General features: G+C 45.1%; 2 protein-coding genes across 3 annotated transcripts; one reads left to right on the top strand and one right to left on the bottom strand.

Moving 5' to 3' along the window:
- Positions 1-2186: 2186 nt before the first annotated feature.
- Positions 2187-5282, top strand: LOC311322056 (ly6/PLAUR domain-containing protein 6-like; the record flags this gene model as incomplete). Its single annotated transcript, XM_084454067.1, has 4 exons — positions 2187-2304; positions 3758-3856; positions 4322-4452; positions 5094-5282. The coding sequence occupies 4 exons, from the start codon at positions 2187-2189 to the stop codon at positions 5280-5282; spliced, it is 537 nt and encodes a 178-aa protein (XP_084310193.1).
- Positions 5283-6548: 1266 nt separating this feature from the next.
- LOC311321414 (cobalamin trafficking protein CblD-like) lies at positions 6549-12628 on the bottom strand. Of its 2 annotated transcripts, none has more exons than XM_084453389.1 (8): positions 12588-12628; positions 11412-11465; positions 10521-10662; positions 9943-10166; positions 9710-9812; positions 9360-9469; positions 8755-8841; positions 6549-7832 (listed from the first exon to the last, which is right to left on the bottom strand). In XM_084453389.1, exons 2-8 carry the CDS (start codon positions 11418-11420, stop codon positions 7617-7619), a joined length of 891 nt encoding a protein of 296 aa, XP_084309515.1. In that variant the 5' UTR covers positions 11421-11465; positions 12588-12628; the 3' UTR covers positions 6549-7616. The 2 variants fall into 2 exon arrangements, with proteins under 2 accessions (XP_084309515.1, XP_084309516.1); XM_084453390.1 differs by having other exon boundaries at positions 12584-12625.
- Positions 12629-13301: the final 673 nt, after the last annotated feature.

Genomic DNA, 13301 nt, shown 5'->3' with positions numbered 1-13301 from the left:
CAAAGATCCACCTATGAGCTGACAGGGATGTGGGGCACATTAGAGAGATGTCACACTCCTAGATCAGAGCCATAGCCAGGGGTAAGACAGGAACCTGCCCATCTTCAAGGCATCGCTAGCACACTGTAGATCCAGTGGATATACAACAATAATAGTTTGCTCAAGACTTTAATATCTCATGTGGCTTTAGTCTTGGTATACAAAGCCTTTTTGTGTGGGGGAAAAAAAAGTTGGAAACACCAATTGTTTTTCATGTGTGACCAGGCAGCTTTGTGGTGAAAACCACAGAGCAGACGTGTAGATCTTCTAACGCCTAATTTGTGACCACGGCACGAGACGCTGGAGTTTGTCTATCATACGAACCCACGGATAAACCATTCCTTTCAAAACAGACGTCAGAAGATCTGACAAGTGGTCTGTTATGTGTTTGTATTTTTTATTATTTATCACCACTGTGAAGCACTAATGCTATGAAGAGAGCTATAGAAATAAAGTTTTACTTAATTACTGTTTTCACCTCTTCATCCAGTCCTCTATTCTTGCTTCTGTTTTGGCTCAGACGGAGAAAAAACAGAGTTGTGGTTTAAAGGGGGGGGGGGCGCTTTTCCAGGGTCATGGAGGAGGAGGAGATCCCCAGACTCTTGGTTCTGATCTTTCCACAGCGCTGGGGGGCTTTACTCACGGGTAGCGGGCCCATTTTCTGGGGGCACTGGCTTGGAAGGAGAGCGGGTCTGGGGTGGGCGGCCTCCCTGGTCTGTGTGCCGACCTGCTGTCGTCTCCTACCGGCCGATGGAGACTGGCTAGAAGGCCTGTCAGTCATGAACGACCTGTCCTGACAACACTGGGAGCTGGGAGGGACTTCATAGTAGGCCCTAGAGATAGAAGTCTCTCTACTGTCCTGATAAATGGTAAATGGTAACGGGACTGCACTTATACAGCGCTTTTCCACCTTAACGGCACTCAAAGCTCTTTACAATGACCTCTCATATTCACCCATTTCCTTGAGCTTGCAGTCTCTGAGAAGTAAAGATCTTAAACCAAGTCTTGTGTCTTCATGGTTTGTTTATTTATTAACATCACAGCGGTGTACAATAAGCGTGCAGTGGTAAATTACAATTTCCAGAGACTTTGACAAAGGCTGCAAGGCCGAAAAGTTGGTCCGTTTGATTAAATCACCCTGCATCAAGAGATTGAGTGTGCGTTTTTTTCTTTTATTCAAATTACAATTTCCCACCACATCTGACGATCCTGGGGGTCCACATGACCTTTCCATAATGAGGGAGGCACACTGAGACACCTGGGAGACACAGCTGATCACCCAGACCGCAGGCATCGAGACCCTTCTCTATTATTCATATTAAAGTGCCTGTGAGCCTGGATCGAAATAGTAAAAATGCATTTATGATATTAGTGTCTCATTAAGCATCCGCAATAATCTGAGTGAAAATAAGTCTTAAGAAATATTAGAAAACCTACAGTTTTGTACCTATCTACTGTAGTTCAAAAACTGCAGTTTTTGAACTACAGGTTTAAAATTAGGGAAAATAAAAGGTCTAACTCGGACCAGCACTTCAGCACCATATAGTTCAAACATGCCACATATTTTCTGAAATGTTGCTTTTAACACGTAAAATGTGTTTAGAAATAAATCTCGTAATTCACTTTACAGTGACGTTATTGAAACGGCAATAAGCGATTTCCTACCGCTAGATGGCTGTAAGAGACTTGTTTACAAACAAAAGGCCTAAAACATACAATATGTACACTACGTTTAAGGCACAGGGGTTGGAGCAAAGTTACTGGCCGTAATTTGACAACATAGGCAGAAATGCTGGAATAACAAGGCGTGGCAACTGGTACAGGTAGAGATGAGTCACTGAAGTTGGACACTATCAGGCTATTATGGCTCAGTGAAACAATCTGATACCAGGTGCATTTAATTAGTTTTGACAAAATATGAAAAATCAGTTATTACAGCTTTAAGTCCACAAGTATGAGTTCATGTTTGTTTCATAGTTTGCTGTTGATCGCGTGAGTTAAAGATCAACTTGGGGTCAATAATGTATTTAAAACCAACAGAATGTATCTCCCCTCTTCCCCACCAGATTCCTGAATGTTTTTCACTGAAGCACAGTTGCTGCTGCTGGCCAATCGGGACACCTGCATGTGGAAGCTCTCAACCAATCATGGAGCCCTGGCCAACCGTGGCCTGGGTTCTACTGCTGACACTCATCGCTGATTGGCTGAAAACCGCCCAGTCGCGGGATTTCACAGTTAAAGACATCATCTTCCTCCATCCATCAAGTATGTACAATGTATATGATAGACACTCACCGTTGATAAAGAATCATTCAGCTTTCCTCTTGCGGAGAGACCTGGTCTCTCTCTCATTCAGCACTACCAGGGTGCACTTCTCCAGGATCCAGTAACACGGTAGTCTGACTCACCAGATGTAGGTTTTGGGAATAGGCCTCATCATTCATTTATTACTGCCCAATTAGTGGCGCCGATTCATGTGGTCGGCCAATCAGCAAATCAGATTCACTCATACTCTCTGTCGCACCGGGAGCCAACTACTCTCTGTCAACTCTGTCCCTTGTGACTCAAATGGAATGTTCTCCAGTCCCCATCACGGGATCTCGGAGGCTAATAGCAGAGAGTTCTGCCGTCAATAAGATCACTCCCTCACAGATCAAAAGCCCCCTGTATTAAATGAGACCAGGCCTGAAGCACGTCTAGTATCTAGAATAGTAGCGTGTCTGGCAGCGTACCGAGGACCCCAGCTCCGACCCTCATAGCGCGCTCAGCGAGGCGTGACGGCTGTGTACATCTACAGATTAAGGGCTAAAACAACCCCACACCCACTCCTGGAGGCAGAGGCATGTAGCATTTCGTCGGCCATCTCACTTAATGCCCCCCCACCGCAGTCACCACTGAAATCTCCAGACATCTGTTTAATTGGACTCTCGCCATCCTGAGCCCGATCCGCCCCCGAAACTTCACGAGCTTGACGGGATCCGGCTCCACGGTTCTGAGTTTCATACCAGGAATACGGGGGCCTTAATTCCTCTGTAAAAAGCGTGTGTGCGTTTGGGCCCCGCGGGTGTAGGGTGACCTGGCGTACGGAGGATTAGCAGCGGGGCAGAAGAGGGATGGAGAGGCTGAGGGTAGAGGGGTAACAGAGAGGGGGTATGGGCTGGTAGTGGGAGGGGAGGGAGGGGGGGGTTCGTGGCTGTGTCTCTGGCCCACATGAGTGACGGGTTTTGTTCTGGGAGTGAAGTTTGGACGACCCCCAGACCCACAGCTGTCAGCGGCGGGGGGAGAGGCCTGGTTCTCACTGTCGACGCCACGGCTGCCAATGGGAAAAGCAAACAGCCCTGCGGTCTGATCACAACAGGCTGACAGTTCCCCCGCAAAGTTTCAGAGTGTGGTCGAGAGTTGAATTAATGAATGGTTTGATACTGTGTGCCAAGTACAAACGATACATTATTTGAGTAGCTGGTGTTTTGTGAGTCTCTGTACCAAACTGATTTAACATAAGTTACTAAATTCACATCTGTTTTATGTCCTATAGTTCAGTCTTTGGCCTGCGTTATTCAAGTGACTGGCATAGGAATGGGGTACAGCATCACCTGTTGTTGTTGTTGTTGTTGTTGTTGTTGTTGTTGTTGTTGTTGTTGTTGCTGTTGTTGTTGTTGTTGTTGGACTGCAGGGCAAATTGAATAACGAGTTCACCTGTTCTCTCTCTCTCCCCTAGCAACGCCTCATCCCGGCGGATTCAAATGCTTCACGTGCAAAGACGCCGCCGACAACTACGAGTGCAACCGCTGGGCGCCGGACGTGTACTGTCCCCGAGGTGAGGCCGTCTCCGCCCACGCTGCACGCCACGCTCTGCCCGCACACCACGCTCTGCCCGCCCCCCGCCTCCGAACCAGAAGCATCAATTACAGACTGTTGACTCTGTTGTTCACAGAAGGACATGTTTAGTGTAGTGATATAATTTACTGATTGGTGTTTAATGATTCTTCCATAGATATGGAGACAGTTTTATGTCTATTTGCTTTTAGAGAGATTTATAGCCTAGCACCTTTGAATCACTGTGGAAGATCTACTGTAGTTGGTTTGGACTTGAAAGCACATTCTTTCCAACCTGATTAGTGGTGAAGTTATACATGCAAACACACGCTGTCTCTGTTTTCAGGTTGTTGGTTTTTCTAGGTTTTTTTCCCCATTTATTCAACCTCTCATTCATCACCTCTTCTCAGACATGGTGTACTACCAGGGTAAAGTCAGACAGCGCTAACGCCAGTGTCTTTGACAGAGACCCGCTTCTGCTACACGCTTCACACCATGGACGTCCGAGGGGCCAGTGTGTCCGTGACCAAGCGCTGCGTGGCCCTGGACGACTGCCTCGCCACCGGCTGCACGGAGGTCAACAACCACAGCCACCAGGCGAGAACAAACCCGTCCTCAGATTGAATACCGTATAAAGGTGTCTGCACACTGACCAACCAACGCCAACCACCAACATGTTGAATTTTAAACTTCCAACATTCTAACAACAACTGCCAACTTCATAATGTTGGGAGTTGGTTGGTGTTTGGTTGGGGCCGTGTGCTGACACCTTAACATACGTAAAGTTAATTGCTTTTGAGGTAATAAACTAAACAATTTCAACAATTTGCCCTTGGGGAAATATACAATAGCCTATCTGTGTATCTGTCTATCTTATCAGTTGTAGCTGAGGGTTTATGCACACTTCCAGTCAAATCAATTGTTAGTAAGAAGGGGGAAGAGTAGGCCCCTACATGTCAGCTGGTAAATATGACTGTATTCAACTGTGGTTGGGGGAAGGAGTGGCTCAGGAGGTAGAGCGGGTCATCCAATGGCCGCAGAGTCGGCGGTTCGAATCCCAGCTTCTCCTGTTCACATATCGAAGTGTCCTCGGGCCAAGACACTGAACCCCAAATGAGCAGGCTAGCACCTTGCGTGGCGGCTCCACCATCGGTGTGTGTGAACATGTGAACGCCATTATAAAGCGCTATATACATTCAGTCTGTTTACCACTTACCCTCTCCCACCCCCGGCTGCAGGTCTGCATTTCGTGCTGCGAAGGAAACATCTGTAACCTGCAGCTGCCGAGGAACAAGACCAGCGCGGTGTTCACCACCACCGCCCCACTCAGCAGCAGCTCCGCCCGGCGGCCGGCCCTCACCCAGCGACGGAACGGGGCCGCCGGCGCCGCCGCACTCCTCAGCGTTCTGCTAGCCAGCCGCGCGTGACTGCGCTTGCTCTGGGGTGCAGCGGGCTAGGCTACGCCGTTGGTATTATTATCCGTCTTTGTGTAATTTATTTGATGTTTGTCGTACCAGAGCAGTATTAACTCATAGCATCGTCCGTAGAGGAATTCGTCCTTCATGTCTTTAAAACCAGTCTATCTGTAAATATTTGTGATCAGTTTACTGAACGAAGGCAACACGCACTTGGGTTCTTGAAGTGAAAACTTGACAGGACAGTCAGTTCATACTATATACTGTTATGTTTTTTCTCAAACAATGTTTATAAGTAATAATAACCTTTCCCCAAATTCCTTTGGGTAAATATTTGTTGACATTTTTGAGAGAAAGAGTATGAGACTAGATTCCATCTTGAAATGTATTAGAGGCTTCTCAGCTATACTGTTACATGTATTTGTATACCCTGCAGTGTGTGATACTTGTACATACAAAGTATTTATTTTTATAAGATACATTTGAACGTGTGTGCATGATTGCAATTTATGTTACTTTGTGCATTTATGCATTGTACATTTCCTCCATGTTTAAAATTAGGTTGAGGTAGAATCACTCAAACTTTAAGGGGGCAGTCATGCTTGTTGACGTCAGTGACGTCATTGAACGTGTTCTCCCTTTGATGTTTTCCCACAATTCCCATCTGCCATGTAAGGAAACTGACAGTTGATTTTAAAAAGGCCTACACACACAATTTAAGTATTTAATCCAAATAATATCAACTAAAACAAGTGTGACTGTGCCCCTTTAAGACTTTTTGAGTGTATCATACGAAAATTACATTTGTGATATTAGGCTACCTGTTTTCATCTTCTCCAATTAAATGATGGGCTGCACTTTGGCCAATGCCAAAGTCATCTTCAAGACAATACAAGATGCAGTGAATGAACCTTCAGAGTGACCTATGACCTGGTGTACCAGACACAGCCTAACGTGTCATTGCAGTGTTTTTTAAGCTGGAGCAGGATCAAGTCACATGAGATAGGAAAGGTTTCTGTACAAAAGTGAAAAACAAAACTCGGGTTCCACTCAGAATACCGGTGGGATCCGATCAAGCTCTTCCGCCCTCTGCTGGCCAGACATGGTCCCTGACATCATCGCCACAGAACCAGGAACTGCCTGAGTTAGAATGCTATTCTCTGTTAGCCAATCATCACACCCCTTTCTTTGCAACCCTTGTGGCCAGAAAACAAAATGCGACAAAACTTTGGTTCACCACCTCAAAGGCATTTTTATTTCATTCCCATGTTACATCTCACATAGTCTTGCAGAGCCAGACCTATCTTCACACGTATTTCTTTAAACCAATCACAGTCGTCTTGGGCGGAGTCAGCCCCGGACGCAGCGACGGTGCTCTTGCAAAATAGTCTGGATCGAATCTGATTGGTGCCGAGAGAATCTCTCAGCCCGAATCAGATTAATTTGCGTCGCCAGTCTCGCCACTGATTGGGCAGTGTGACCACGCATGACAAGGTTTATTGTCAAAACCTACATCCGTTGAGTCAGACTACATCTCACATAACACACTCCTCATAAACAAATCATGTAAAGAATGATGTTCTCGTGTTTTAGTACATTAAGGACATTTTAGTACCCAAGAAAGGCCGATTGACCACACTGTCCACACTCCAGTGACAAGCTTACAGCATTACTGATTTAACAGGTGCTGTATACAAATGCAACATTCATTGTTATATAAGAAATTCACTGTCTGCTCAAAGTCTGCGACCGGTTCTTAAAATGCAAATCTCCCGAGAATAGTCACAGTTACATATTGACAGAGAACAGTACAAACAATCCTCAATCAACACTTGACTATATGTATTTCACCGTTCAGGTACAGTCAGACAGTGCCGTAGGTACAGTACTATAGGCAACAGCACTTCATATTCATATTGACATAGTGTGAGGGTCAAAGGTTAACGTCTACAGTATAACCTTGACGCATATTTCTATCAAAGTGTTGGCTGAATGTACGCCTAGGATTCATCAAAGGTGGTCTATTGCAAACCATTCACATTTTGTTAAACATAGTTGCCGAAGGTCTCTTCATCAGTCGTGTTCAGGAGTCAGGAGCTGTGAGTCGACACCGCACCTTTCATGCTAACCTCGCTAGGTACATCGTTGTGAGACACACTTCCTGATTCCAAAGTATAGTGTTATATATACTGTACATCAAGAAAACCTTTGGGCAAAGCTAAAAGACACATTGCCTACGGTGTAGACAACGTGACAACAGGAGGAGTTTGTGTTGCAAACTCATCCTTATCATAAAAAGAGGGGAAACAGTCTTTGGATCCGGTGATCAGGTATCATTTTAAAAAGCTAGTTACCATCTTCAAGTCCGTACGGATGCCCTTGTAATCTCTCGATGACGTGGCTACTAGGCGGCGCGTTGGTGAAAACGGTCCCCACGAACAACGGGGTTCCTCTCCGGACGTGGCTGATGACCCTGCAGGAGCCCTGGTCCTCGATACTGAAGCCCAGATGAATCCACTCCTCTGCTCGTAGTGACGCGTGGCTCGAGTGGGATCCAAAGAACTGTGTGTGTGTGGGGGGGGGGGGGACACAGGAACGAGGCTGACATGAGACTCAAGGCTTTAGATCATGGGTTCCCAAACTCCATCAATGTGGGCCTCCCCTCTGAAAAGAGTGACACACCCGCGCCCCCCTAACCCCCTAATTTGTCCATTTTGCAAGGCAGCGTTAGCTAGCCCATAACGTTACACAGATAAGTTAGCTCGGTGGCACCTGTTGCTAGTTAAAGTTACGACGTTTTCGCACAATACATTCATGCCTGCGGGGAGAGGCTCTCTCTGCACTATCCACACATTTAGTATACATCTCTCCCATTATTTATTTTCGATCTTCTGACCTTTAAAATCACGTTTCATTCATAAAAACCATAGACATTTCAAAAACAAAAAGCATTATTTTCCTTTTTATTCTAACCATCCCTTCGCGCCTCCCCTGAATTTCTTTGGGGCCCCCCAGGGGAGGCCCGCCTCACAGTTTGGGAATGCCTGCTTTAGATCATCGGGTTTGACGTCACATAACGATGGAGGACGTCAAACTGTAAAATGCAGGAGTATTCTGCTTACATAACTGTCATTTAGCGGACACTTTAATCCAAAGCGATTTCCAATTATTGCATTTAACGTAAGTAGTCAGTGTACTACTACTCGCCAGAACTCACAAGTGCATCTCCTTTCTAAACAAGTGACTAAGAGCATAATCTAGTGCTAAGGTCAAAGTGCAAGAGTAGCAAAATACAATAGGTGCTTTAGAGGGAGGATCGTGGTAGTACTTCTTGAAGAGGTGAGTTTTGAGTTTCACTCGAAAAGGCTTTAGATCATCGGGGTCTATATCGTCATAATGATGGAGGGAGGTCAAACTGTAAAAACACAAGAATATCCTGCTTCAATAGACAGACAAGAGACCAAAAGACAAAGCAGATATTTACAGCCACTCCTGATGACGGGTCGATGAAGTCCGCCCAGAACCCCGCGGTCCACAGCGTGAAGCACATCTCCTTAGCACCGCTGACAAACTGGGCCGGGGGAAATGTAGAATCAGAACCAGTTTGATTTCCAGGTAGGTTTTTACACACACTAGGGATAGGTTCTGATCAGCTGGTGCATTACATGAATAGTAGGAGTGCAACGATACACTAATCTCACGATACGATATACGATATTGGGTTGACGATAACAATACGATACGATACACTAAGGGCAGGTGTGAAGCGTTGCAGTAGCGCTGCTGTTCACACCAATAGTGCATTTCTCCACATTTCTACTCCAATACACTTTGTGAATTTAGAGCTTAACTGTTATAGTATCATGGATAGGCCTAGAGACAAAAGACATGTTTGTTACCAGCGTTGTGTAGCCAGCGTTCACTGATATACAATAAACATATCACGATATTGTTTTCACCTTGTATCACGATATTGTTTTCACCTTGATGATACGTATTGTGACGTTTCTGTATCGCGATATATTGTGGCACGATATATTGTTACACCCCTAATGGATAGATAACATCAGACATGGTCCAAGGACTCACTCTGTGTAACATCTGGTCTGAATCGGCTCCTTCACATCTGATGTCTCTGTGGGTCACGGTCACTACGGTGATGGTGCTGGCTGGGGCTGCTGGGAAACACGACTCAAAATCTGACAACAAAACAAACAAACAAACAGAGAGCGTTATAAATATTCCAGCTGTTGTGAAAGCAGTCCTGGACAAGATTTCCACCAACACAACTACTGATCTCCTTGTGAGAGGAAAGATGTGTCGTCGTTTTCATTAACGTTACCATCCTCTAGTGGACGTCAAGTATATTGCAGCAAATATATACTGTATAGGAAATTCATGATGAGAAGTTGTATTGTATTGAAATGAGTATTGCGTACCTTTCTTTAGCAGCTCGGGACAGGATTGTATTGAGCAGTCCACGTCTGAGTGATCAAAGTAGTGTTCTGCCTTGCGGACTGTCAACACTGGACCACCTTTACCCTGAAAAAAAAAACATTACATTTGTGTAAACATCCAACATACACACAGAAATGGACCTGTATGTAAAAGGCAAAAACCTAGAGTCGATGTGAATGACATATTATTAACATAACACAGAGATATCGCCTACCACCCCCTGGAGCTCGCTGACGAACTGCGCCAGGATGAACTCGTATCTCTCGTTGGCGGTGGGCGTCGTCAGGACGTCGGGGACTGTCCTGTGAACCGGCACCCTCCGCTGGTCCGCCGTGCCCTCCAGGTGACAGTCGAAGCCCGCGTTGCCCGGCAACTGGAAGCGTAGGTCCTGAGGGCCGAAGGGGCCCATGTTCTCGTCGGGCCACACTGTCCTGGGTCCTAGGGAGGGGGGCGGAGCCAGACAGACAAGCGGGTTTAAATTGACAGACTTAAACTGCACAAAAATACATTTAAATCTGACACGACTCCAGAATCACATTTATTTAGCCAGGTAGGTTTTTACGCATGCTAGGAATTCGTTTTGGACTGGGTGTGTGACACTAAATAAACAACAGACAAGGTGCAAGGACAAGACAGGACAGCGCAAAATATAATAACGCAAGAAGAAATGGGTCAAGTACAATATGATCCTATATGATCCTACGTTTAATTCAATTGTTGTAAGCTTTGGATAAAAGTGTCTGCTAAATGACTGTAATGTAATGTAATCTATAATGACGTAGCCTGATGTACCTGATTCTGTGTGCGAGACCGCAATGTAGGGTTCGTCTGAGCTGGTAGCTGAGAAGGTTCTGATCCGGCCCAAGCAGAGCGCAGCCAGGGCCTGTTGTCCAGCCGACCGGGAAAGGACCTGCCTGGCTCTGCCACACAGCACCTACGGTCCAGAGACTGGGTCAGTAGCAGTCAGGTCTGCACACTAAAGCCGGACTCAGACTACAGGATTTTGGGGCCGATTTATCCCCGATTCACCCCTCCCGACAATCGGAGGAGAAATCTGGTATGGAACGTTGGTCGGGGCAGATGATCGGCCCAGATGATCTTGTAATGTGAGGGGTTTACAGATCCAATCTTATACCTCCTGATCGGCTCGCAGACCCATCGGGGCCCGCCCCGATAATATCAAACATGTTTGATATTTAAGATTATTACGTCCCGACTTTACAAGTGAGACAGCGAGACCAGTGGTTCGTTGCTCCCTCGACACGATAAGATCGTGTAGTGTGTGATGAGCCGTTATTTTCAAATCTTGCTGTGTGTGCTTGTTTGAGATGTGCAAGAAGAATATCTGTTAAAATTCTCCTTATGTGCGTGATGTAACCCGATTTCGAGATTGATTAGGATTTTAAATATCCTGTAGTGTGATCCCGGCATAAGCTGTCAGCACACGGCCCCAACCAACGCCAACCAACTCCCAACACCCAACATCCTAAAGTTGGCAGTTGTTGTTAAAATGTTGGAAACTTTAAAATTCAACTGAAAATCCATCCAACCGACGCCAACAGTCACCAACAAACATGGCACAGCAATCCAATGTTGGTGTTGGTTTTATTAATACATCCATGGTTGGCGCTGGTTGTGCAGCGCACTTGTGTGATGATGTTAGGTGAATTGTTTTTTACTTACACTAGTCATCTTGGCGAGTCTCTCTCACTTTCTGCCGTTTTAACCTTTGAAGACCTGAGGGACATTAAGAAAAAAAAGCTACATTCAGGCTGTGGTGTTGCTGTAAGCAGACTGTTTTGCATTTTAACTCTAGTCTGTGAAACTACAAGGATGGGTATGGATGAAACTAACCTCACCAGCATTACACAACTATTACAATGTAACAGGATATTGTATTTTGTCCCTCATGTTGAGCAAGGTCAATTCTCAGTTTTTTGTTAGAGGTTGAGCTGGTGTTTTGTGCCTCATGTCGAGCAAGGTCAATTTTCGTTTTTTTGTTATAGATTAGGGAAGTGCATATTTCAAACGGTGTGTCATACTTTGAAACCATCCACTCCAATCCACTAGCTGAGAAAACCCCCCTTCAAAGATTTTAAAGGTACCCAATGTAGTTTTTGACGCTCTAGAGCAAATTTGAGAAGGTGGTCCCCGAAAATTGCGTACTACGTCATTGCGTCAATACGCGGAGCACATAATAGTGACGTTTCACACATCTTTGTTGTTTTCAAAAAATTAGCTAAATATCATTTTGCAAAGATATTACAAGGTAGGAAAGACATTCAAGTGATTCAAAATGTTTATTAGACTACAAGGAACCATATAATCAATGAATTTCGAAAATAAACAAAGAACGGATTGTTTTGATTTAGTAACGTTGGGTACCTTTAAGCTTTTCAAACCTCAGACAGGCAGGTAATGGGAATAAAACAAGACACAACAAGCATTATCGATAGCTGGTTACATCATAAAGTTAGACCAGCACATAGTTACATAACAGCCGTGGCAGGAGGCTACAGAGGCTAGTGGGCTAGCTACCTAGCACAACCTCAAAACAAGGGATGCATCTTATGGATGGATAACTAATAACGTTGTCTGTTCAATCTCTAACATAAACAGAGGTATTTATCTAACTAGTAACCTGCTGACCAGTCCAGACAGATAGCACTAAGCTACCGTCAGCCTAACAGCTGATGTTGTTGTTGTTTTGATCGGATCACTTTCACTCTCAGTCTGCATTCAATGGTTATAATGTTACATATTGATCACGATAACGCATTTAATTATCTGTAGTTGTGTCACTTGTATTTAAAAAAAAGCTATTTATTGTTAAAGTACATACTGTTCTTACTAACCTACCTTTCTGCACGTACACAGTCCACTGTACACGTTCACCACATTACGGCGGAGGACGAGGGACAAACCTAACTCGCCTCGTACACTGCACCCTTTATTTTACGCCGCCAGATGTCAGTATATCCACATTCACATAATTTGCTTTTTGCACAATATCTTTCGACATCCCTTTCAATGTGAGCCAAAAACACAGCGAGACGGATTGTGTGCGAAATTAAAGTTAAAATAAACAAATTTAGATTTTATTTTGGCCAGAGATGCTCTCTTTTCTGTCTTTGAACCACTGAGCTGAGTAATTCAGTAGCTCTAGGCCATATACTCACAATCAAGTCCCATAGCCTATGGATTACTGCATGTGGCTCATCATGACCTATTGAGATCCACTACTACAGTCTGAGACATGATAATGAATACAGCATGTTTAGTAGCCTACCAACCATGCTATTAACCAACCACCACACGACCCGTTCATCCACCAGGAAATCAGCTTTGATTGGATATCAGGTATCCAATCAATCATGTATGTCTAGATAGACCTGGGTTAATGGCATAAGCAGTCTATAGATGGAGCAGTAACATTAGAGTTGTCTTAAAAGTTCTACCAGCCATTAAGCGACTGGGACAGATCGAAAGACGCACGAGTGCGTGAGGGATTTCCGTTGACACCAGTATGGAGAGCTTGGGTCAGTTAGGACAAGGGCAGGCCCGTCATCCAGG

Source organism: Borostomias antarcticus (assembly GCF_949987555.1).
Source record: "Borostomias antarcticus genome assembly, chromosome: 19".
Taxonomy (NCBI): Eukaryota; Metazoa; Chordata; class Actinopteri; order Stomiiformes; family Stomiidae; genus Borostomias; species Borostomias antarcticus.
This window is presented reverse-complemented; position numbering and strand designations above follow the sequence as displayed.

Bases quoted from the DNA above. Each gene is read 5' to 3' on its own strand.
- LOC311321414 (XM_084453389.1), bottom strand. The intron at 9,470-9,709 runs GTACGCAATACT...TTTTGTTGTCAG, and splicing joins TCCCGAGCTGCTAAAGAAAG to ATTTTGAGTCGTGTTTCCCA. The intron at 7,833-8,754 runs GTAAATATCTGC...ACACACACACAG, and splicing joins ACCCGTCATCAGGAGTGGCT to TTCTTTGGATCCCACTCGAG.